This window comes from Notamacropus eugenii, chromosome 5, assembly GCF_028372415.1.
Source record: "Notamacropus eugenii isolate mMacEug1 chromosome 5, mMacEug1.pri_v2, whole genome shotgun sequence".
Taxonomy (NCBI): domain Eukaryota; kingdom Metazoa; phylum Chordata; class Mammalia; order Diprotodontia; family Macropodidae; genus Notamacropus; species Notamacropus eugenii.
In genome coordinates this window covers 429,742,099-429,768,833 of record NC_092876.1, presented here as the reverse complement: position 1 = coordinate 429,768,833, position 26,735 = coordinate 429,742,099, and the positions used below count along the sequence as shown (strand labels likewise).

The 26,735-nt window shown below is 39.6% G+C and overlaps 1 protein-coding gene and 1 long non-coding RNA gene across 3 annotated transcripts in view; one reads left to right on the top strand and one right to left on the bottom strand.

Moving 5' to 3' along the window:
* Positions 1 to 5,966: 5,966 nt before the first annotated feature.
* FUNDC1 (FUN14 domain containing 1) lies at positions 5,967 to 24,798 on the bottom strand. Its single transcript, XM_072615116.1, has 5 exons — positions 24,452 to 24,798; positions 23,042 to 23,198; positions 16,003 to 16,078; positions 8,171 to 8,299; positions 5,967 to 7,761 (listed from the first exon to the last, which is right to left on the bottom strand). The coding sequence occupies exons 1-5, from the start codon at positions 24,477 to 24,479 to the stop codon at positions 7,684 to 7,686; spliced, it is 468 nt and encodes a 155-aa protein (XP_072471217.1). The 5' UTR covers positions 24,480 to 24,798; the 3' UTR covers positions 5,967 to 7,683.
* LOC140507140 (uncharacterized) overlaps positions 23,801 to 26,735 on the top strand; it is a 38,179-nt gene continuing 35,244 nt past the window's right edge. Inside the window, exon 1 of one of the 2 annotated variants that reach the window (XR_011968210.1) lies at positions 23,801 to 23,915. This is a non-coding gene — a long non-coding RNA (uncharacterized lncRNA). Of the gene's footprint in view, positions 23,916 to 24,021; positions 24,108 to 26,735 lie in introns of those variants that run through there. The other variant, XR_011968209.1, reaches the window with a different exon arrangement.

Sequence of the window (26,735 nt, the reverse complement as noted above, 5' to 3'; positions counted from 1 at the left end):
AGGGGTGCTGGGGACCCCGAAATACCGACAAGCCGGGTCCTGCTCAAATGAATTCAACTCAAGCGTTCTTAAACCAAAGAAAAAGTTTATTAAAGATTCACCATACTGTGTTGACTCTTAAGGAGCCTAAGCATTTGTAACACTCATATTCATAAGCAGGCCAGATAGAATCTCAGCTAGACAGAGCCCAAGCTGGATTGAATGTGAGCGCCTTCATGGAGGCGAGATGGAACTTAAGTACAGAAAAGACTATAGGAGGGATCTAGGGTGGTCTGGTAGTCTAGGGTGATGGGAGAAGGGGTTTAGGAATGGTCTTGAGGAGAAGTCCAAGGAGGGGATGACTGGTCAAGGGTTGGAAACAGTTGGAAGCAATCAGGAGATATCAGACAATGGAAGGCTTGGGTGGGAAGCAGGTGGGGCAATCCAGAGATCTTGGTAGGGGCAGTATGGGAATGAATACAGATCTTGAGGGGAGTGTCAGCAGCCTGGGAAATGGGGTTTTGATGGGATCAAGGGTGGGGAGTACAACAGAGACTTGAGCACAGTGATAATGAAAAGCCCATGGGCTTCCTGAGACTGCTGGAACAAATGGGAAGATTAGATTTGAGTAAGAAAGATCAGATTAAGTGAGAAGATTCAAGGGGAGCTCAAGGAGGCTCCCAGAGTCTGAACCCCATCAATTGGATTTCTCTATGTCGTGTCTGTAATGTAAAACACAAAACACAATTTTTCTCAGGAGTACTCTGTACTGACTAGAAAAAAAAAAAGAGCTGAGCTTCAACATTCTTGAGTTGCTGTTTCAATGTATCAGGGTTGTGTTGTTTTTTTTTTTTTATTTTAAAATAGACTTTCATTGATTTTTTAAAAAAATGTTGGAGACTGGTTCATCCCTGCAGGAAGCGCAGTAGCCATTACCAGGTCCAAACTCAATTCTGATCAGCATGGAAACTTTGATCGACCTTGTTTTTCCAACCTGAGCCAATTTGCTCCTCCTTGGGCAGCCTAGTGGTTCTCCACTTACAAGGGTTTGCCATATATTGATGACACATTCTTTTATCTTTCCTGAAGCTCAGAACTCCCAAACTCAATCAAGTCACCAGCTTCAGCCTCTCCCAGTAAAAGGGATTTGCAGAATTGCAGTAGCTCAAAAGAACATGAGATGTGCAAACTTGGAGACATCTCCATTCCAAATGTTCATATGGACTATTTGTGCCTAAGATGTGGCAGAGCCTTCCAAGATCATATTGGTCTGATTACTGTACCTCGATTCCAACACAGTGATGTCATTTTGGTCCTCTTTGAGAATGAAGGACAGCCACCACCATAAGTGTGTGTGTGTGAGATAAAGATATATCTCACACACACGCACGCACGCATGCACACACAACACCAGCTAGGTGGTGCAATGAATACAATACTACACTTGGATTAAGGAAGATTTGAGTTCAAATTAGGCCTCAGATATTTACTAGCTGGGTGACCCTGGACAAGTCACTTAGCCCTTTTTGCCTCAGTTTCCTTATCGGCAAAATGAGCTGGAGAAGGAAATGGTAAACCACTCCAGCCAAGAAAACTTTAAATGAGGTCATGAAGTTGAACAAGACTGAACAATATGTATGTGTGTTTTTATACATATACATAATATATATATGAAAATGTGCATTTCATTTGACGTTTAAGTTCAAGACAAAAATATATGTTAAAAAGAAAAAGGAAGTCTGATAGGTCAGTAAGAATTGTAAGACGGAAGGGAATATGCATTTATTATGTGCCTACTATGCTGCAGGGCATTGCCAGACTTGTGTTTTGCCACTGAACTCTAATGACCCTAAAGGAGAGAGTAAGACTGTGCACAGCCATGCCTCCCTTAAATCCAGTTCACTCGCAAGTGAAGACCCCATTCTGCAGATGTCACTGGTTCTTTTCCAAAACAAAGGACTGTCACCAACATCAACACTATGTTCTAGGCACTGTGCTAAGTGCTTTACAAATATTATCTTATTTGATCCTGAAAACAATCCTGGGAGGTAGGTGCTACTTTCATTTTAAAATTGAGGAAATGAAGGTAGACAGAGACTAAGTGATATACCCAGGATTACACAGACAGCCTCTGGGGCTAAATTTTAATTCAGGTTTTCCTCATTGCAGGCTCAGGTCTCTATCCGCTGAGTCATGGAGCAAAGCAGGGGTGGTGAGTGCAAGGTTTTCAACAGGATAATTGCAAGGTAAAGAGTTCAGCAGCAACAGGCATCAGCATCTGATGAGAGAGCAAGAAAATAAAAAGCCCAAAGTAAAAGTCATGAGAAGGTCAAAAGAGGATCTAAGTTTGTTCATAGGACTTCGGGCAGTTTTTTGGGCTCAGAGATCTAAGAAGACTCACTATATGTAGAACTGAACCTAGAGCCACTTCCTGAAATCACCAGTGGGGCAGTACCATGAAAGGTTCTGACTTGTCTGAACTGAGGTCAGGTCAGCTGATGAGAACAGTATTGTCTGGAAAGATTTTAGTTTCCCTCTCAACTGTTTGCTACTCCACCTTCCCACCCCTAAGCATCTCATTTCATCTTTTCTTTTTTCCACTTTTGCCAAGTTTTACCAGCAAAATGGCAAACGTACCAACGTTCTTGTGTTTACTGGCCAACCAAAGGCACTACTTCCATCTTCAATTAGTATAAAGCCTTCTCAGTCAGAAAAATCAAGTGATTTTTCAGATTTTCTTTGAGATTCCAGTTCATATTGCTGTGTCTTTTGCTTCTAATTTCTGTGACTCCAAGATTTTGGAAAAATAATAACAGCCAGAATGTATATAGTGCATTAAAGTTTACAAAGTGCTTTATAGGATGCCATGCCAATCCTCCCAGCAAATTTGTACATCAGGTGCTGTTATTATCCCCATTCTGTTGTTTAAAAAAATGAGCATCAGAAAAGTTAAGTAACTTGCCCGGGGGTCATAAACCTAGTGTCTGAGGATGGCTCTGAACTAGTCTTCTGGCTCCAAGTCCAATACCCTATCTACTGCACCACCTGGCTCTCAGATAAAATTGCACTTAAGCAAGTGAAATAAAAATTTAACTGTACTTCCAATGCTATTCTCATTTAAAATGTACTTTCAAGACATGCCCTGAGTAAAAATTACAAATAAAACATCAGTAACTGTGACCTGACGATGGTAGCCAGAAATGTAAAAATGAGCCTTACCTTGGTGTTAGCCCTTTTCTGGTGAAGACAAATCTATTATCTAATGTTCCTGCTTTACTCTTACTGCTTCTTTGCTATCAATATTTCTGCTGTTTTCTCAATCTTAAAACAAAAAGCAGCTTGAGTGTTTTTAATAATCATTAAAACTGGGAAAGTTTTTCCCCAGTCTTTAAGATACAAGAATATTTCTTGGAAAGGATACTTTATAAATTCTTTGTGTTGATGACCACTCTCTTCCCCTCTCCACCTCTCCCTCCCTCCCCAGTGGCTTTCATATTTAAAAATCTCCAATTTTAGTCTACCAGGTAATGGTAGATTCAGGTCTTCCTCACTGTCCAGCTCTCTATCCACTGGTTCTCAAGTTGAGTTTGGATAGAGAAGTCTCTTCCAAATATTCTGTGCATATACCTTGGTTTTCTTCCTTTACTAGGAAGGTCACAGATCACAAAATATCATTATGATACAATATTCTGGAGATCCCGATTCGATTGAAAACTGACTCACGGACACACAAGACTTTCCTAACTCCTTCTCTTCATCTACTGATAAGAAAACATTTGTCTCATCCTCACTAGTTAAAGACATTAGTAAGATTTTAAGGATAAATGTCTGTAAAGTACTTACCTAGCCAATTACTTCCAAAACTTTCCTTTCCCCAAAATCCCATTTGTTTGTGTAGCTCTTGAAGTACAAACTGTCTTCAGGAGGTTCAAGTATTCCCATTTAAAGGTGAGAAACTAAGCCAAATGGTAAAATGGTTTTTTTGCCTAGGGTCATAGTATCAGGGCCAGACTTCAAATATAGGATTTCTGGCGGATCTCATTGTTCTTTTCCCTTCTGCCATATTAATTCTTCAAACTCTTTCTTGAAGCAGTATTTGAGGACATGAAGTACTCAGTAATTGTTCATTTGCTGAATCAAGAGCAAACCAAAGCTTATTACTTGCTGGGTACACTTTAGAATTCCTTTGTGGTTTAAATATTTAATAAGTCAGTAACAGCTTTGACCATGACGGAACAGATGAACTCAAAGGGCCAACTATTTAAAAGAAGTAAAAAGAAATGGACTCAAGAGAATAGTTTGCACCAAAGGGTTACTATTCTAATATAAGATTTTCTCTAGTTTCTTTTCTGATTTACAGTTTTTGAAGAAGAAAATAGCTTTGATGTTTCAAATTCTTTGCAGGAAAAAATTCACAAGAGAATTTCAGGGACTGCTAAAAAACTGAGTCGTGCATGATAACTTGAGTCACTAGATCTGGTAACGTGAAAGGATCTTCTTTCTCTAGGTTAGGTATAAGGAAAAGCCAACATCACCATTGTGTCCATAGACTGTATTCTCTGGGAACTTCCACTGCTCAACAAGAATAACCGCCATACTCCCAATCCTGCATTTTGTGGTGCTTATGGAAGCCTTTCTGCCAAAGACCACAGTGATCATGTTGCCTGTACAAGGCCTAACACCATTAACAAATACTGCAGCTACATTTCAGGGGGAAATATTGAACCCAGCAAGCAGAATGCATCTTTGGAAGTAAATTAGCTTAATGGGACTATCTTATTTTCTGATGCTAGCAATGGAATTTTGTCTAATTGTAGGCTTTTCATTTTCGGCTCTAGAGTCTAAGAATCTAATTCAAGTCTTCTATGATTACTATGTAACCTTGAAAAAAATCACTCAACTTCTGCATGTCATGTTTCCTCATCTGTAAAAATGAAAGGGTTGGACTAAATTGTCCTTGAGGTTCCTTCCAACGCTCAAATCTATGATCTTAGAACAATCTCATAAAAATTTTTGGCTATTTTTCTTACACAGTACTTTTTTTCCTCTTAAAAAATCAAACTTGTTTTATGTGCAAATATTTTTTTACATTACACATAAAACACACTGTCCCAACTAGTGAGTATTTGAATAAAAGGAGTGCCCTGAACAATGATATATAAGTTCAAGATCTGAAGTTTTCAAAAAGGATAGGGACTTTTGGCTAACTATGCCCAAAGCCTTTCCTTCACTTGCTAAACAAGTCTTTTCCATCCTTAGCACTGACTTTCCTCTAGGTATCACTAAATCTAACTATGTATTTTACTAAATATTAATGTATTGCCTTACCCTTTATCTTCACTATCATAGTCTATGACCCAAAACATATGAAAACTATTATGGAGATAATGCCTCTTACTTAGATGTTTAACAATGGATGGCAAAAGCAAAGAAATACATTTCTTGAAAAATTTTAAATTTATGTATGTGGATTTCTCTGCATTTGCCCATTTCACTCATCTGGCACCTTATCATGAGTGATCTGTCTCACACTCTTAGATTATTGTTTAATACTTCAGATTTATGTTTTGTCTCACCACTAAGCTTTGAGAACAGCACCATTTATTGTACTCTTTAAATCTCCCATACTGCCTATGCATAGCAGGAATAACTTATTATACTACTTTATCTCCCACATTGTCTAGACATCCTAAGTTTGGTGTTCAATAAATAATTCTTTAATGAAGATTTAGATAACTTTTATGGATTTTGTCCCTTTGTTCTAAAAATGAAAATCCGAGTTGTATCACAATGTCAAATGAGAATTTTGAATCTCGTGCTGATATTTAAAGAGCTCAACACGATGGCCAAAGTTTCCTGTGTGGCCCTGATCATATTTTCACATCTTGGATCCACGTCTGTCATTTTCTTATTCCAAAGAAACAAAAACTTGTTAAGGGAATAGCAGCAGAAAAGCACCCAAAGAAAAGTGTTTACAAATGTAATCATTTCAGATTAACCAAGGATGGAGTTTATTTAGCCTCATACCTGAGGCTTTCACTGATGTAAAGGAAAAAACTTGAGGAACAACATGAAGTTAATTCTCATGATTACAGCTATCAGATAATAACCACAGAAATCATGTTCCATTTTTTATGCTACACAAAATGCAAAATAACTTGAAAACACACTGTGTGAAGCACCTGAAAACTGAAAGGGAAATGATCCTGAATATATTAGATCTATGAACTCTGAACACATTCTACGCTGCTCTAAATTCCCTCAGTTACTTTAATTTCAGACCCTATACAAACATGACAGTTCATACTTTTTTTTAGAACAGGGCAAGATCACAAGGAATTTTCCTTTTCAATTAAGTACATGTACTGTACTCACTCCCCCTGAGAAAATAGTGGGATGTCAAGGTTCAACTTCATAAAAGTCAGAAATTTTTTAAATTGGTTTTACATTTCAAATTAAATCAACCAAGCTATTCAGCTTAAGCTACAAACAACTTCACAATTATGTAACTACTGATAAGCCTAAAAATAAATCACTGGCACAACAAAGAGCAATGGACGTGAAGTCAGACGACCTAAACTTGACGATGCGGCTTGGAGCAAATCAAATCCCCTCTCTTGATTCTTAGTTTTCCAATCTGTAACATATGTAAAATAAGTTGGGCAGGGGCCCAGACGTCAAAACCTCCTTCCATGCCCAAATTCTTCTGATCCTCTCCAGAGCACAAATTTCCTTCTTCTTAAAATATTAAAGCCAACAAATAATGAAAATGTATTCCAAAGATAAGTAATCAGATGGGTTTTAAGGATATGACTTTAAAAATTTAATGGGGAAGAAAAAACATTTAAGATACAATGAAAAAATGTGCTAGAAATGGAATATCCAACAATATTAGCACAGCTACTATTTAAGCAAATAGGCAGTCCAGGATAGTGTACAGAGAGGTGTCAGCATGCCTGGCTGTCTGACCCTGGGCAAGGGCACCAAGAGTTTAAGACCATAAGTGGCAGAGCCGCAGCCAATCTGTGTTAGTGGAGGTAGCTTCTTCACCGGGGAACTCCCTGTTATGAAATCGTCCAATAAACTATATTTGTAGGAAAATAAAATAATCTTGGAAAAATAGCACTAAACAGCAACAGAAGAGTCTGTTTAATTTGTTTTTAATATCTCTAATAAGTATTTCTAATCCTTCCATAAAAGCACATTACAGTTCTACAGTTTATTGCAAACAGATTTCTTATCTGTTCATATTCAAACTATAATACATGTTATTGAATTATTGGCACTATTTACTCTACAGCACAATGGAGAATGCTTCTTCAAATAAAGAAAAAAACAGCAACTCTGTGGGAAAAATGTCAAATAAAAGGTCCTTTTACCAAGACAATTACATATCTATACCAACAGTTACATTAAAAATACTAATTTCTGAACAGGCACAGGATTAAAAAGTCATGATGAAAGTTAGCCAGGTTTTGTCCAGAAATGTGATATATACCGCACAGTTTATTTTTTTTTTTAGCAAATCCTAGTTTGCCAAGCTTCAAAAGGCAAAAGTCTACAAGTGTAAGTTTCAGCGCTGTCCACGCAGCTCAGTCTTCTTGCCCAGAAGAATCTGGTGACGCATACTACTTTGCAAGACAGCACACTGTCACTAAGGTTTTTGTTGTTAATTAATCCATCCAAACAGCAACACTCATGTCCTTAAGATGCAAGGCCTAGCAAGAAGCCTCCCACGAATCCACTGGACACCACTATGTTCTGTTTGATAAATTCTGTTGACTAAAAAAAAGAAAAAAATTTTATTAAATGCATATTATTAAAACAAATATTACCTGACATTTTCCAGCCTGATTCACTTTCAACGAAAATGAGTTCTCACAGAACTTTGGATGTTAGCGAAATCAAATTTTAGAAAATGAGAGACAGAGGTATTTATAAAAGTACAAGCCCTGTATATTTACATTAGTGCAGGACCCTTAGCTTACTGCAAGGCACCTTGAGTATTGTTAAGACTGTCCTAAAAAGCCATTTATTAACCACCAAAATCAAACAATTCACTTCAAAGTTCAATCAGTATGAGTATTCTCCTCACTGATACAGGTAAAAACCCTTCTAATAATTTAGCTGACAGTCTTCAAGACTCACTGAGCCCCTAAAAAACTCCCCCACAGACAATATTTGACCTTACCTCTTCGATGATGGTATTGATTTCAGGTGCAGCTTTATTTGCTCTTTTTTTAATCTGTCTTTTTGCTTTGTTTACATCTTTTTCAACTCTCTTCCAGTCAACTTGCACATAGCCACTATGACTGGCAATCTAGAGTTAACAAGATGATAAAATGGTATTAAACCAGTCAATCTGCTAAGTCATTCATTAAAATTCCACTGTTGTTGAAATTATTACACCGGGTTATTAAACAGCGCTACTTATGTGTTTATGTATAGAAAGCTTACGTATACACAGCATTATAGAATGCTATAATGTAAGCATTCTAAAGTTACTCCTATAACACTTCCTTTGGGAAGCTGGACATTGTGAAAATAGAGACACATGAGTAACCAATTATTTATCTGAAGGAAAAAAGTTGATCAAATCTTCCCTTACAGCTCTAAAAGCCCATCTTAAGGTAACTTATTTCTGTAGGTAGAATGTAAAAATATGGCCAAATTATGCTGAGTTTTTTCACTGCATAAATCCCAAGTACAATTATAAGTAAATGTGTATTACACACAAAAAAGAATGTAACAGGATAGAAATGAACCGTTATATTTTTGAATGAGAAAATATTTGAAAATAAAGGAACACTTTAGAATACTCAAATAAAATCAAAGATAAGAATCAGACAAGCAGTAAATCAGAAGCTCATCTATTAAGAACCTCTTCTTAGAATACATTCTATGTAAATCAGTTCTCTGGGCTTTTCAAACAACGAGAATATCTGATGTCATACCCAAAAGATGATTCTGAATCCTGTATTCTCTTCTGTCAATGTCACTCTGAAGAAGGCCTTTATGTACAGTACTTCTTTATTTTTTTTTTTACTACATCACTAAAAACAACATAAGAAATGTACACTGTGGAGATCAAGTAGAAGGGCAAATCTTTCTCTGGCAGAAACTTCCAGATAGCTGGCACTTAGCTCAGTGTTTAGGAACTTGTCCAATCTGTATACTCAGAAGATTTGCTACTTAACTCAAGTCAGGTTTTACAAGATTTATATTTGCTGCTGCATGTACTTACCACTCTTTGATCCACAGAGCCTATGAAGTGGCATATCTATTTTGTGCATGTATATGGTTATAATTTTTACTTATAAGTAATCAAAATGTTTTCTATACCAGTTTTCTTCTGCCAACTTCACTCAAGTGTAATTGTTAAAAATACCTTAAATTGCAAATGTTGGCAACTCACAAAATATTTACCATTTGCTAGAGATGTATAAGGAGCTATCGCTATTCTAACAGTAGATGACATTCATATACTAGAATGTACAAAGTACTTTAAGATGCAGATGAAGTATGCTAACAATGAAGCCTCACAATGACTCTGCAAGGTAGATACTTTTGGCTTTATCTTCACTTTTTTAACCAAATTTAGCACCTGAAGCTTAGAGACTGAGTAATTTGCCCATGACCCCATCACTTGCCTCTGAGGAAGAATCTGAACCTAAACCTTCCTCTTGAACTAACACCTTTTCATTATTTCATTATCTCCCTGTGTATGCATACGTGTAAAACAGCAAAGTTATGGACTACACTGCTTCATATACACACAAAAAGTAGACATATAACCAGAAAGACTGATTCTGTAAGTCCCACGATACATTACTTCAGTCACAATTTTTACTGTATTGTATTGTACATGTATTTTATACATAAAATACACATATAGCCATTTATACAGCTAGTTTTCCCATTTGATAGATATTCCAATCCAGGTATGGAAGATGTTAGCAAAGGTCTATATTTCTGGGAATATAGTAGAGTTACTAACTAAAATATTCTCATTCGGTCATGATATCTTAACATGGTCATTTAATAACAAAGTGACTGCCACAAGATAAAATTTCACTAAACCCACCCTTGGGGGATGGTCTGGTCAAATCCTTGCTTTATATGTCCTAGCAGGGAGAGACGCAATCTAGTCCCAAAATATCTAACAGTATCCAACTCAGCCTCAGATCATACCCAATACAGAAAATACAAAGGATAGGCCAATCAGTGGTTCAGGCCTGACCATGATCAGATTACATCAAATATGATATTGTATGAGCCCCAATTCACTCATAACTATAATCAATGTATATAAAATTTTTCCAAATTAGACGAAGTATCAAGATAAAAAAATGGTCCAGCTTCTAGTGGGGTAGAGAAACTATATATCTATTTAGTCCTAAATAATTGTCAAATACCTGCCACATAATTTTTGACACGAAAAACTAACAAGTTTTAGTGTCTAACAGCAATGTGGATCAGTACATATTATTCATTAACAGTCTATGGCTCAAGTGATCTGAAAAATCTTTAGCTTTCAGATCCTTAACTGTCTTGAAGGAGTCAGGGCCTCAATGCTCTCAATACTTCCATACCAGGATGAATGAATGAAAAACACTTATTAAGTGCTTACTATGTACTAAGCACCAAGGGCTTATGAACTGGCATACATGAATATTTTAGTAAGGTCCAGAGAAACCACAGAGCCACATCTATCTTAAGCTAAACAGGGTTAAATAATAAACAAACTCTGTGTATATACTCATTCAAAAAGGGCATGAGGGATATATGCAACCTTCCCTTCACTACTATACTGTGCCGTCATATTGGCTTGAGCTGGAGAAGTGAAGTTGTATATGGAAACTGCTCAAACCCAGGAAACCAGGGTTTTATACTGAGATAGAAAAAAGGACCTGGATACTCCAATTTAGGGTAAGCAAACCCCTAGCACCTTTGAACACTGTAATTATGAAAAGATTATGTATTTCTCTTCTGCATTTAAAAATACCAGATGGACCAGATGATTATGTATATCAGAATGTACATAGATGTGTACATAAAAGCCAAAAAAAAGCATGTGATCAGGGCGAGCCTGGGTTGGGTTTTTTTTTACAAAGGATTATCCCAGGGATAAGAAAGAGAGACAGGAATTAAAAGGGGGCTGAGACTATGTGGCTACCTGGTCAGACACAGGATAAGGTGAAGAAGTGAGGTTGAAACAGGGATCATTAAAAACTTAAGATGAATAAGGCTAAACTTAGGGGTGGGCATAATTCCTTTGTGTCCATCTTTGCCTCTATCTGCATGGCCCAGGTCATCCTGTGGGTAAAATGCACATGCTATAATCAGCCTGCATCACTATGTTTTTATAAGAGCTAATAATAGTTCTGAGGAGAAAGCTTAGCTATTAGAACATAAGAATCTTAAGACGTCATACTCAAACTGTGTATCTATAAATCAAAGTAAGTTTAATGAACCTATGAGAGTAGGTTTAAAAGAAATTAAACATTCTACTACTTCTCAGTTCCTCTCAGTTTGGTTTTCATGGCTCCATGTCTAGAGTGAAACTATATTTACTGTATGTAGATGCTTGTGGTTTTTTTACTTTAGTGACACAGGACAAACATAGGGAGTGAGGAAGCTGGAATATCAAATATGGATGCAGAATAAGACATACTTCATGAATGGATACAGAATTTCACAGCTGAGATTGTTAAAAACGATTTGTATGGTGGGCAAAAAAAAAAAAAGGGAGGGGCACCTCTCTCCTCTTTGTGACTCTGTATAAGAGGTGCCAATCCTGTCCAGTATTTTCAAAATGCAATACTTAATATGCTGCAAGACATGAAAACCAGTTACTGGAAACTACTGTGGATCCGCGTGAAATGGAGAAAATGCCACACACTTAAGTCATGATAGACAAAGAAGTTTAAAAGATAACAGTACATGTTCCAAAGTTTAGAAAACTCAAGAGTTTTCATGGAGCTGTTTTGTGACTATCTAAAAAGTACAAAGTGACGTGTTACTGGCTGCCTCTTCATTCATTCTCCGCAGCTCACTGCTCTAAAGGAGGCAGGTGGAATACTCCTCAACGTCACTTCCAGGTTCTCTTCCTACTTCCATCCCTCCGTAGCTGCTTCTCCTTTGAGGTTCATCTCTACCACCCAGTCAAAACCCTGGTAGCTGTGGTCCACAGACTTCCTGGTAACTCTCCTTCAATAGGTTTCAGTTGAGGCTCAGTTTTTCTCTCCTCTCTCACCCCCATCCTACAAAATTCAAACTAACTTCAAAATGACTTTCCCCCAAATAATCTCATCACTCAGTTCTTCAGCCTACTCCATCTAACCTCAGCCACACTCAAAGACTGTTATATCCTTGATCCTGCCATCAATCATAAATGTCCCACTTCCATGTTCAAGAACTCAAAACCCCTTAGCCAACTGCAATTTATTGTCTTTTCACCTCTTTCTCTGGCTTCTCTTACCTAACACTACTCTTTCTCCCACTATGACCTCCAATCCCTTGACCCCTCAGTTCTTTCCTAGGCCATCTCCCCTCCTCCTCATCTTTACTCCTTGGTGTACCAATTCCTCTCTACACTGTTCAGCTCTCTTGAATCTTTAGCCCCTTATATCACGAACTATGCCCAGACACACTTCAGTCTTGGATCCCTCCCATCATCTGTCAGCTTCATTCCTACACACACACTCCTGAACAAAGACAGGGAAAATCACTTAACTGTTCTGATTGGATCCTCTACAAACTTAAGTTACACAACTTTAATTGGGCCCTCACTGCTGCTAGGCAATAGTAGTCTGTCTTTCCTATCAGTTCCTACCCCAATCTTCACAGCAGCTCTTCCAAACTTTTTCATTTCTTCTCAAACTTCCCATGGATACCTCTCCCCCACTCTCTCAGCTGAGAACCTTGTCCCATATTTAACAGAAAAAACTGAAGCCATCCACTGTAAACTTCCTCATCTCCTATCACTCGGGTGCATTCTGTCACTATTGTCCCTGTCACTTCTTCTCATATGAGGTGACCTTACTCATTACCAAGGTCAACTTCTCTACTTATACAAGTGATCCCATGCCATCCCAATTCCATCAACACAATGCCTGATCTCTGTATTTCCTATTATCTCACTTCTTTTCACAATCTCTCCCTCTCTATTGGCTCATCTCCTACTGTCAATAAACATACCCATGTCCTCTCATCCTGAAAAAACTCTTGCTTGATCTTCCATCCCTACTAACTATAATCCTATTTCTCTTCTGTCCTTTGTAGATTTAGATACAAATTCCTTGAAAAGGCCATCTATAGCAGATGTCTTCACTTTCTCTGCTCTCACCCTCTTCTTAATCCTTTACAATGAGGCCTCTGGTCTTATTCCACCAAAACTGCTCTAATTATCTTAGTGGCCAAATCCAAAGGCCTTTTCTCCATTCCTCTCCCCCTTAACCTCCCTGTAGCCTTTTACAGTAATAATCCTCTCTCCTCCTTCACTCTAGGTTTTCGGACGCCCTCTCTGCTGCTCTTTTCCAACGTATCTGACCACTCCTCTATTTCCTTTGCTGGATCCTTCTCCAGATCATGCCCTCTAACCACAGGTGTCCCTTAAAGTTCTGTCCTACATCTTCTTCTCTTCTCCCTCTACACTATCTCACTTGGTAATCTAATCAGCTTCCAGAGATTTAATCATTTTCAAAGCTGATGATTCTCAAATCTACCTTTCCTGACCCAATCTTTCCGCTGACCTTCAGTCTTGCATCTCCAACTGCCTACTGAACATCTCAAACTGGATGTCCTATAAATTTCTTAATACTCAATGTGTCCAAATCTGAATTTTTTTCTCCTAACCCACTCCCTTTCTTCCTACTCTCCCTATTAACTGCAGAAATCATTACCATCCTTCCAGTCCCTCCGGCTCACAACCTAGAAGTTATGCTGGATTCCTCACTATCTCTCACCCCCCCCATCCAAGTTTTTGCCACAACCTGTTGATTTCGCTTTGTAACATTTCTCCAATAGCTCCCTTCTCTCCTCTAACAATGCCACCACTGGAGCACAAGCCCTCATCATCTCACGCCTTATTGTTTTTGCTGCCTCCCAATCTCTTCCCCTCTCTAACTCAACCTTCCAAATCAGCCACCAAAGAGATCTTCTCTTTAAGTGGGGGTCTGTTCATGTCATCCCCCTTACTCAAACTCCAGCAGCTTCCTATTATCTCCAGGAGCAAATACAAAATGCTCTGTTTGGCATTCCACACCTTTCATAACCTTTGGCATTCCACACCCTTCATAACCTAGCTATCTCCTAGCTTTCCAGTCTTCTTACACCTTACTCCTCAATACATACACTTCGATCCAGGGATACTGGCCTTATGGCTGTTCCACAAACAATACTCCAGATCTCTGGCTGTCCACCATGCCTGGGGTGCTCTCCCTCCTCCACTCTGACTACTAATCATTTCGGCTTCTTTTAAGTGCCAACTAAAATCCCATCTTCTATAGGGAGGCAATTTTACTTCCTTCCCTCCTTTAAATATTTCCTATTTGTCTTATATATAGCTTGCTCTGTATCTGTTTGCTTCTCGGCCCATTAGACTGTAAGGTTCTTGAAAGCAGGGGCTGTCTTTTGGTGCTTTTTGTATCTCTAGCTCTTAGCACAGCGCAAAGCACATAATACGCACTTACCGATTGACTGCTGGTTGCTGTGGGCTATTAAATCCTTTAAAACCGGACGTGCGGATGACAGTGCTCTAGAGTTGCCCATACTCATTCCCAGGCATTTTCAAATGTTTGCATATTGTGCTCATTCATCACTTCACACTTAGTCTACTTTAACAGCCAGCTAATCGCTGTCCATTCCTGCTTTATCTTCCTCTTGGCTGTCAAACTGATCTTCCTAAAGCCCAAGTCTGACTATGTCATCTCCTTATTCAATCAACTTTAGTGGTTCCCTATTACCTTCAAGATCACATGTAAAATCCTGTTTGACATTCAAAGCATTTCCTGACCTAGCTCACCCTTCCAGTCTTCTTATACCTTACACTACTAGAACCTTCCTCCTCTAACTTTCCATAAATTCTGTAATTCCAGTGACACTGACATCCCTGCTGTTTCTCAACATCTTCCAACTCCAAGCATATTTTACTAACTTTCCCCCATGCCTGGAACTCTCTCCTCACTTCCTCCTCAGGCTTCCTTTAAGTCTTAGCTAAAGAAGTCCCACCTTCTGCAAGAAGCCTTTCACAGTCCTGCCTTACCTCTGGAGAAACTCCGGTGGTCTTCCCCTCCCAGAATGATTCTTTTGTGAAGACAAACTGGGCCATCTTTTGTCTCAATTCTTACCATGCTTTTAATTACTGAGTGGGCGTTTGCCTCAGACAAACTGAGACCTAGGAAAGTCCTTAGTTTACAATGGCCAAGTTCTCCCCTGCATCTGGGGTCACTGCCAGTTGTCTGGACTTATGTCCTGCCAATGGACCCTGACTCTGGAAGAGAGTGAGGCTGATGATGATGATGCACAGCTTGGCCTCACTTAAATCCAGTTAATTTGCAAGCCAAAAAATCACCCTCCTGATGCGGAGAACAAAGAATGAAGTAAACCAGCCTTCTGTCTGAGATGATCTCCAGCTTCTCTTGTCTATGTCTTGTTCACACATAGTGCTCTGTATCTGCTCTCCCCTTACACCATGAATATATATATTCTATACTACAGAATTGTTTTTTTCTTTGTATCCACAGCACTGAGCACAGAGTTTAGGACACAACAGATGCTTAATAAATGCTTGCTGACTTGTATGTGATCTTAAGTGAATGGTCTTTACGCTTATATGAAACAGATATGGCTGTCTGTGTACTGAGAGAGAGTTTCTGAAAAGTCACATGTTTATAATTGTTTTGAAAAGGAAATGAAGAAACTTCATTTTTCATTCCACTAATTGCTTAAATTCACTCACCTGCTGGACTTGTGGAACAGCTACACAAAACCAGAAACTAACAGAATTTTGTGATCACCTACCTGCAGTAGAAGGAAGCCGCCACCCACGGCAGTTGCTGCAAGCTTCCCAACTTTCTGGAATAAAAATCCCGCACACCTTAAATTTAAAAAAAAAAAGTAGAGAGAAGAGAAATATTTCATTAAATTCTAGTTCCTTAGCTTTCCTGGGAAAAACATTAATTTTATTCGACTACAGAAAGATAGTTCTCCATTCTGTATTATGGGGTCCTAAATGGATTGTCCCTAAGTACAGAATAAAAATCCCAACTCCTTATGCTGGGAAACAAAATACTATACAAGATACTGTCCTACCTATTATTCAATCTTAGTTCTCTATTCTGCAAAAGGCAGACCTGCCTCTTCTCACTGTTTATGGGACACATCACTCTCATACCTAACTTGGCTCAGGCTATGGTGTCCCCTTCCTTAGGATGTTTTCTATCTTATCTCCCCATCTAAAGATTTTTTTAAAAGGTCCAGGTCAGTCAGGCTCCACCTCCTCCAAGAAAACCTCCAAGTTTACTTAAGCCCACAGAGATCTGTCTTTGCTGAAATACTACTGAACTTAATCTCTGTAGTACATGGCAGCACTTAAGAAAAGGCAGAATGATTAACACCTTCACACACAAGTCCTATCGATCATAACCTTCTGTTATAAAATCTTTCCATTATTTTTCTGAAATGTACTCTTCCCTCATGATGACCTCTCATCTCTCACCCTTCTCAGTCTCAATCCTTCAGCTACCCTCTTGGATTCCTGGCTTCATCATCATGATTGACCTGGATTAATCCCACCATCTTCTTTCTCCAATCCTATTCACATGCGGCTTGTTCAGCAGATTGGGAGAAAATGGCACAATCATGTTGACTGGGTCAAATTTCTCTAATGCCACCTGGGCTCTCATTACAGCATGGATCAATCCTTTCACTCCTTCCTACCATCTATCCCTCTCTGCATAGCAAACACTGTAAACCTTCTCTTCCCTGCTAAAAACTTCTATTATCAGCCTTCCTACAATACCTTGGTATTACCTTCCCATTCAATCTTCCTCTATTTGGGTCTTAAATGGAGAAGAGAACCTTGCTCATGGCAGTAACAGCCCTTCTATAAGTAATCTTCTGCATCCATGTCAGCCTAATACTAGTCGGTCAATATTCTTTGGGTCACCTCGTGTATTAACCAGTCTGGTGTCACATGCAAATGTGAGAAGCATACTATCTATAACTTTATCCAAGTCATTGAAAAAATGACACCCAGCAGAGTCAAGCAAAAATCCTTTGAGTACTCCAACGGAGACCTCCTACTACAGAAATGGCACATAATTAATAACTACACTGAGTTAGCCAGTTTCCTCACCTGTAGAATGGGAAAAATAGTAGCACCACCTCTCTCACAGGGTTTTTGTAAAGAAAATAAAGTGTTTTATGTGTTGTTATTTTTACATACTAAGGGAACCTACTTTTTAAAATAGTTTAGGCAAAATAAATTTTAAATTTTTATGCTGGGTAAACTTTTTTTTTTCTTTAAGCAAAAATGCCTTTTTTATCACTTTCTAGTACTTGTTGCTAACCTTTTGTTCCTAGCTTACCATTCTGGAGCTGGTTTTACGTTCTTATTTTTTGTAAATAGTATTTTATTTTTTCTGTTTACAAGTAAAGATAGTTTTCAACATTCATTTTTATGAGATTTTGTGAATTCATTATTTTCTAAGAAAATTTATTTGGTTTGTATAAAAATCACCTTCACTAACCCTTCAAAAATCCTCTGTGAAGCCGCAAGCAACTACAAAAGTATGGTTGTGACATGTGGATTTAACTATTGACTAATTTATCTCTAATTTGTTTAATCTTCATACCTAAGAATAAAGAAAAAAAAGATCCATTAAACTCAAGATCTGAACTGACAACTGCTTAGGTGTGTGCTCATTATGTATTTCTTCATACATACTACAGAAAGGTGGTTTAGTGGAATTGAAGTCATTAAGACCTGGGTTTACAGTCTGCCTCAATATTCCCATCTGTGAAACAGGATAACAACACCTACCTCAAAATAAGATCATATATGTACAGCACTTTGCAAAATTTAAAACATCATAAAAATATTTGCTGTTAATATTTTTCCCAAATACAATTCTCTATAATTACTAAAACACTGTGTCATCAATTTTTAAATTCTTTACCAAAAATAAAACCTTACACTTCTTCAAAACACCAATATATGAAGTATTAAAAAAACTCATTTCTCTCAACATAAAACTATTTTTCCTGATACTAATAGAGCTAACTAGTAGAACCTCTTGGAATCTGGCTAAGCCCAAATTCTAGAGAAGAGCTATCTCAACCAAGTTTTTCCCTATCCATGTGTTTAAATGACCTAGGATTATTTCTAGAAGTGTAGAAATAATATAATCATGCTGTAACATTCATGTGGGCACAAAACCTGCGCCTTATCCCCCAACAATTTTCAAGTTAATTTCTTTTACTGTCACTCCAAACATGAACACTTTTGATTTTTTCTTATCTATTCTTATCCACCTACACATTGACTCAGATTCACATGAACAAAACTGCACCAAAATAAAGTAGCATGCACACAAAGCCAACAGAAGTATAGGAAACTACATTAAAAACCTCAGCTAAGGCCCTAAGTTAAAAAGTCTCCTATGTAACAGGATGAGGATAGTTAAAACTAGTGCTTTCTTCTTCCCACGAGCCTATGGGATGAACTGTGTTCTTACTCAATGGTCCACACCTACATGTAGTCACTTACAGTCCAATAACAGAATCTGGTATATGCAAAAAAGAATGACAAGGTCCTCCTCTATTAAATGATCAAAGTGTTTGAGTGAGGATGTCTAGTTTTTCTTTTGGGTCCATCAAAGTTTCAAATGATGGTAAAGAAAATCTACAAACCTTGAACAAAAAGATCTGGTGTTACTAAAGGACATGACAGGAACACAACTATGCCCAACGTGAATACAAAATTCAAGATGGGCAACATGGAAAGAAAAACACCAAGATATTGTGAGGAAGGCTCCTCATTTATATGTCTATATTTAAAGTCATTTTACAACTTTACAGTATAACTGTCTAAATCAGCTATGTGTACAAAATAATTCAATTATTTATAAGGCATTCATCATATATTAATAGATATTCCTATATATTTTAAGACCTCACTGTCAAAGAGGATCCAATCCAATCCAATAAACACTGGGTGTGGAGTCAGGAAGACCTGATTTCAAATCAGGCCTCAGATACTTATTAGCTGTGTGACCCTGGGCAAGTAACTTAATCCTCCCCTTTGCCTCAATTTCTTCATCTGTAAAATGAGCTGGAGAAGGAAAAGACAAACTACTCTAAGATCTTTGTCAAGAAAATTCCAAATTGGGGTTTCTAGAGAAAAAAAAAAACTCATTGAGAGGAGAGAAAGATGCCTCTGCCCCAAGGAGCTTAAAAAAAAAAATTTGACTTCAGAAGTTTAGGAGTTGGTAAGTCTCACTTGTAATACGGGGACAACTGTACCTAACCCCCAGCCTTGTTGTGAGGATGAAATGAGATAATATTTGTCAAGCACTCTGCAAACTTTAACGGCTATATGCTCTCACGGTTATTAATGTTATCTCTGCTTTTCTCCCCTCTCCGGCTGCCCCCAATTCCCAAAGACTGGCACGTGCATAATACTGAGCTCAGTGTTGGGAACAGTGAAAGGGGAGAGAACACAGGAAAGAGGTACATTCTACTGAGGCTTTAACATGTAAACAGACAAGCAGATACATAACATGAGGAGAGACCACTAAAGCTAAAAAGATCAAGAAAGACTTTGACAGAAATTAAGGATTCTAAGAAGCAGGATGGGGTCTGGCCTGACAAAAGGTCAAAAGCACAGACTGGGAGAAGTTCAGGAAACAAGTAGATGAGAATGGTCTTAATGCAGTGTGTGAAAATATGTGAAAAAGCCTGAAAAGGAAGTCTAGAGCCATAATGGGAAGAGCTTTAAATGCCAGATAGAAGTAGCTGTTTTTTTATCTAAGAGGCAATAGGAGAGAAGGCTCTTGAACCGAATAGTTACATGGTCAGGCCTGGACTTTAGGAAATAATTTTAGGATATGTCTGTGGAAGACAAGACTAGAGAGGGGACAGAATGGGAGCCAGATGAGAGATGATAAAGCCCTGAAGTGGGGCTACGGCCATAGAAAGATATAAATGTGAGACATGTGGAAGCAGAACCAGATATGAGGAATATGAGGAAGAATGAGGGAGGGGTCAAGAGTAACTTGGAGGTTACAAATAAAGTGACTGGAGGGAAGGTGTTAAGCAAACTACAATAGAGAAATTTGGAGGACAGATGAGTTTGGAGGGAATAGTTCCATTTTGGACCGACTGAGTCCCAGATGCCTATGGCCATCACATTGGAGATCCAAAAGGTAGCTAGCTGGTCATGACAGCCTAAAGCTCAAGAAAGAGAAAAAGGTTGGATCTAGATCTGAAAATCATCTGTGTAGAAATGAAAGAAGAGCACCCAGCACAGACACCACAGGAATATCCACAATTAGGCGGCCAAACATTGATCACTTAATAAAGGAAAATAAGAAAGAATGGTTAGGCAAACAGAAATTAGTAAAGGGCAGTGTCACAAAAACCCTGGGACAGGGAGTCATTCAGAAGATGGCCGGTCAAATGCTGCAGAAAATCAAGGAGGATGAGGAATAAGAGCAGGCCATCACATTTAACCACTAAGAGACCTTCAGTGGAACATTACTATGCTATTCTAAAATAATGACTTGGAATCATGTATATGTCAGGTTTTTGATATGAAGGAAAACGGATCGATTTCTTTTTATCTTCCTCTCTTAAAAAAATTCTTTGTTGTAAGGGATGGCTCGGCTCTTTGGGAAGGAGAAAGGAAAAGAATGCAGGGGGAAATCTAGGCAACCTAAAAACAAAGATGTGAATAAAAATCTATTTTAAAAGAGTATTAGTAACTTTCAAGAAGAATTTTAGGGGAAGACAGAAAAGGGTGAAAAAGTAAGTATAAGAAAATAGAGGTAAGAAGTATAAAATAGCTTTTTTCTAGGAGTAGGGTTATAAAAGGGAAGAGATATAAGATTGATCACATGAAAAGTTTTCAAAGCTGGGCAAACTCCAAGCAAATTTATAGGCAGCAAAAAAAAAAAAAAAAAAAAGGTTGGAGTAGAGCCTGTACAAGGCAGGGTATAATCTCAAGGCCTTGATTAGAAGAGACCAGCCTCTTCATCAGAGACAAAGGAAAAGAAAATGGGAGATGATGTCATGGGAGTTGGGAGGTTAGAAACAAGAAAAAGAAGGGAATTCAGGGCAAAGCACCTCTGTTTTTAGTGAAACTCCTTTAGGGCCAACAGAGAATAAATAGGAAAGGAATGCTCTATGAAGCTAAAGAAGAGAAAAAAAGCTTTGCAAAAACCACTCAGGAGGAGTCTGGTAGACTAAATTAGCGAAGAATAAAAAGCAGTCATCCAGCAGTGGTAATGGGCCTAAGCAGCAAGCTCAATGACTTCCTCCAAGCCTGGGTAACATTAGCAGGTAAGCAGTAGGCAGGGGTGAGAGTTGTCGAGGCTCCAGGGGCAATAAGACAAGAGGACAAGGAGTTATTTATAGGATGTCAAGGCCAGAAACTGAGGAACGTTAGGCCAGGGAAGCAGGGGACTCTGGGGAAGAGGTCAATAAGGACAAAGGGCAGGTTTAGGAGGAGTAGGGGGAGAAAATGACAGAAGAAAGATTTTCAGGGTCTGGATCAGGAAGACTGAACACTTATGGGTAAGGTAAGGTGATGGGCATGATCATCTGAGCTGGAATAAAGATACATATGGTGACAGGAGATGAGAAGGTTGATGAAATGGGAAGATAGGGGTTGGCTGAGAGAATCCCAACTCAAGTTCTCAAGTATAAGGTTAAGATTTGTAGCAGAAAGACTGTGAACCAATTAATGAAGTGTGTACTAGTAAATAAATACCAACAGGGTTTAGAAAGGGTGATTTATTTGGATTTTATGAACTTAAAAGAGCACCAGTTGCTGAGTGACAGCAGCAGAGGAAAGATCTCGCTTAATAAAAGAAACCTCTCCTGGTCTAAAATATCAGGAGCTAGAATAAAAGGTACATATGATTTGGGTGGAAAGGGATGAAGTATCTTCTGGCGAAAACCAGGTGTCCTGGAGTGCAAGAAGATGGATGGAAAGTTTTGTTAATGACAATGGCGGTTCCTCAGGACCCAGTGGAAAGAGAGGGTGGAACCAGACAAGGACTCAGAGAAGAGCTGAGATGGATGGAGTGTTAACAGAAGGGGGAGGTGAGATTTCAAGAAGCAGGCAGGCCATCTTAAATCACAGTAATTAGAAGGGAAATGAGAGTCTGCAAGCCAAAGAGTGGAGATATACTGACTTTTGGCCGAAGAGTCCCACCTCAAAGGTCCCTTGATTGGAAGAGAAGGAAACATCAGTTACCTCCATCTCAAACTTGAGGACAGAAAGAAAAGGCCAAGGTATTTATGTTAACATGGGCAAAAAGTTAAGACAGGTATCTGAGAGTATGATGTTGACAATAATTTTTCCAAGACATAATTAGAAGAACACTAAGTTTAGCAGCACTAGTAAGGAAATACCCTGATTACCTCCACTATTCACTTAAAAGACCAAACTAAACTACTGTAAACCAAGACACCTAACATTGGTTGTAGATTAAAATATTACAATTATGAGTATTGGCTAATGTCTGTTTATCTCCATTGGCATATACCTTACTTTATTGAAAAAGAGCTCTTTTAAGAGCTAGTTAACTATTTTTTGGTCCTGACTTGTGATTTCATCTGTAAGCATTCCTCCTAAAAACTCAATATCAGAAAATATTCTACACTTAAAGCCTCAAAGTTAAGGGTTTAATCCCTGCTCACACAGCCATTATGTTTTAGTCTTAAAATTCAAGTCTGTAAGGGTGTCCTGCCAATCTACCACTCTCAGTTAAGTATGAACAAGTCTTAATGAATCAATGACATCCTACAAGATTAAAAAATGTTACATTCTCACCATCCAGTAACTCCACCCAACACAATCTGAGTAGCTACGGAGTACTTCTCTACAATAGGTCCAGAGCTGTGGCCAAATACACGGTTCCACCAGTGGTGTCTTCTTGCATACTCTGTTAAATCGAGTACTTCATAAGAATCATCATCACTGTCATGTTCTTTCACAGAGAAAAAGGAAAACACAGGCATTAAATTCAGTCAAAAGCCAGGAAATGGTCTTCAACAGTTTAAAATTATCTCTCTTTCTAGTAAAATGGTTTCTCTGAGAACTCTTAAATTTTGACTTTTTTGTGTCTAATTCCAGATACCAGAGATACATCTCTCTATGTCTATATCTATATACAAGATACATATCTGTGTGTATAAAATCTTGAGTTCCTACTGTAAAAAAGTGATAGCATCTCGAAGACTTACTGAAAGACGGAAGTCAAAGTGGATGGGGGAGGTAAGCGGTCTATGGAAGTGACTTTGATGGTAGGCCTTACAGTAAGAGTGACAAAGGGGGAAGGGTAAAGGGGGAGAACCAAGTCTTTCTTCTCTTTCACCAGTGAAAGGCCTCCCGACGGCCCAGACCCAGACAAGGGGGTGGGGCTGAAATAGACAAGGTAAACGCTGGGGGGGCTGAAATAGACAAGGTAAACGCTGGGGGGGGGGGGGGGGGAGGGGGGCTGAAATAGACAAGGTAAACGCCGGGGGAGCTGAAATAGACCAGGAAAAGTCCCAGGGATGTTCACACAGCTCCTCTGGCACGGGCACCTCGGGGAGAGAAGAGGAGCCGGCCTTCCTGGAGGAGAGGGAGAAGGGGGTGCACACAAACACGGGTCTGCGGCCAGGGCAAACTGCATTCAGACTCTGGGGACACGCTGTACAGCAAGGTCAGAAGGAGAGAAGACCCGGCTGTGTTCTGGGGGGGGGGGGGGGGGAAGGGGACGAGGAAGAAATGGGCGTGGGGGAGGGTGGCCTGTGACCAGGCGGGCACCCCAATAAAGGAGGGGGCAGCGGGGCTACGTCTGCAAGAAAGATGGCAGGAGGGGGATGGAGCGGTGCGGGCACCAATACGGAAGAGGGTAAATAAAGACTGGGGGGGAAGGGCCAGCGGGAGGCTCTGGGGAGGAGAAGGGGGGATTCCAGGGCAGAGGGAGGGGGTGGTTAGGGAGTTGTTTGGGGGTTTCTGGGAGGGGCAGGAAGGTTGTGAAGCTCAGCGTCTGGGGAAAGGGCAGAGGGTCCAAGGGCTCGGGGTCCACGTAGGAGGCAATGGGGGGGAGGGGAGATGGAGGGGTCGAGTGGGGGAAGGGTGAACGTTGGGCCACGGAGAAAGGGAGGGGAGGGAAATGGGGGTAAGTCCGGAAGGGGCATAACCGCAGTTTCTGTTTCGATTATCCGTCTCGGGGGGTCCCTCGGGGCCGCTCACCTGTGGGACGGGGGTTCCTGGTCGCCATGATCCCGCCGGCGGCCTGTAGTCAGAGACCCCCACCCCCCGCCCCTAATAGCCCCCTAGGAGAGCTGCTCGCCCCACCACTCTAGGGGCCGCTCTACGCTGGAAGCGAGAGAAGTCCGAACTCTATGGTTATCTTCCGCCTTAACCAGCCTTTATTTCTTCTCCCTGACCCCCCCCTGCCCTGCCCCCGGCATAAGACTTCCTGCGCAAGCGTAAACTATGAGGGCCTGAGGGAGCCCTGCTGGGGGCCGCATCCGTCCTCGGCCCCTGAGGCTTGTGGGAATTGTAGTCTTGGTGACCCAAGCATATGAAGATGCAGGGCTGACGCTCCCCTGCTGTGCCTGTGCCCCGCTCCCCCTTTCCCATCTTCGTTCTGGTGACTGAAAGCAAGAGGCCGGGGACTGGGGACATTTCAGTTCAATTCAATTTATATTTACTACGCTGGAGATAAAATTAGAGGCCAAATGCAGCCCCTGCCCTCCAGGAGTTTAAAATCTAACTTGGGAGACATGCCAATGGAAACAAAGCAAGGATAAATTAGAGATAATTAACATAATAATCTATCCACCCCCAGCCCCCTTCCATTTTTCTTTCTCACATTACTAAAAATTCAATGCAAAGGTAGGAGGGGAAGTGTCTCAAGAAAACAATTAAAAAAAAAAAACATAAAGCACTTTAGAGATGGGAAGGAGACTTAAAACTGAGTCAAAGTATCCCTTGGAGGCAGCTTAATTCAATCACCTTTTCTCCTTGGCTCCTCCCCCACCTGCCCCAATCTCCAGATATTGACTATTTCCCAACAAAAAGGAGCCCTGTGAAATCAAACCCAGATCCCTTAATTTGATCATTGGAAAGGTCTGTGTATTCCCTCCATCTTCCTAGACTTCAACCCTCCTGTCACCACCACTCTTCCCCCCCATCCTCAAAGCTTCCAAATCTTTAGGGATTTATTCATGCCTTCACTGAAAGCCTACCTAGATCTTCCTAACAAAATAGAGATATTACTTCTAGTTCTTGTGATTTAAAAGACAGAACAGTAGGGAAAAGGGTAAAGGGAGTGGGAGTGATAATCAAAAAGGTAGAAAGAAAATGATGGATTAATCAGTGAAATAAATTGCAGAAGAGAACTTTTGAAAAGATGGGAAAAATGAGGTTGGCTCCTGCATTCATTTGCCCCATGGGATTATATATATGAGAGGGCGGGGAATGGGAGTGGGATTAATAAAGTCCAGCTTTATTAATGTAATCACAGAAAGTAAATAATAAGTTGTTAAACTAACTTTTAAAAAATGAGGCCCCACCTAGAGAGCCCTTTATGAGGTGCAAACAAGTTCCTTGTCTGAATTTGAAGGGGAGCCTGGCCATTGGCTGAGAAATAATTGGCCACACCCCTAAAAGCCTTCAAAACAGCCCTACCTGGAATTTCTGGAACCCTATAGTGGATGTAATTTTAAGAGTTGATCCCTGGATTGGAGAGAGATCTAGTCAACGTACTTTTAGAGTTGACCCCAGGATTCAAGCCCAGGCAAAAGAATGAAAGCTGGACCCTGGAGCTTAATTGACCTACCAATGCAACAAAGACCTAGGATTCCACACTAAAAGAAAGGCTATTCAGGACCTGTAATATTTGGAGACATAGTTACCTTGGTCATACGGGTACTTCACTATAATTATGTTTCAGTTGGTGCCCACTGTACCCACAAGATACCATGTTTATTTGAGGGAAAACTAAATCCAAGGTTTACACAAGGAAAATTATAGCTAACTATTATGTCATTTGGTGAGTTGTTTCCTTAAGCCAGTTGATTGTTTATGAGAAGCACACTAGATGGTGGGGAATGAGCCATATTGTTCTTAAGAGGGTTCTTAAGAGTACCCTGTGTCCTCAACCTGCAAACTAGTGAGTGAGACATGAAGAATGGTGTTGATCTGATCACCAAGCCAACCAAACAAGTTCAAGGAGAGATTCTCCCTGAAAAATGTTTGGAAGACCCATTATAATAGCAACTCATCTGTACATTTAAGCAAAACAGTATTCACTAAAGAAAAAGGCTAAATCTTGGTTTGCTGTTCCAGATTAATTTTACCTCAAATCAATATTCTGCCTCTGCTTTGCTGAACTTTGCTTTTCAAATTCTGAGCTATCAATGCCTAGACATTTGTGCTACTGAAATCTTAGCCCCTTCCTGAAGAAGCAAATCTAAGATTGTTTGGAGATGGCATTCATTTTAAACCCAAAAAGCAGAGTACTGTATCA

What these genes read in the sequence shown, in the direction of transcription:
- FUNDC1 (XM_072615116.1), bottom strand. Translation starts at nt 24,479, where the DNA reads ATGGCGACCAGGAACCCCCGTCCCACAG. An exon ending in CAGGAACCCCCGTCCCACAG is followed by an intron (nt 23,199 to 24,451) that starts GTGAGCGGCCCC and finishes TCTCTGTGAAAG; the next exon opens with AACATGACAGTGATGATGAT. An exon ending in TTGGGTGGAGTTACTGGATG is followed by an intron (nt 16,079 to 23,041) that starts GTGAGAATGTAA and finishes TTTAAATTTAAG; the next exon opens with GTGTGCGGGATTTTTATTCC.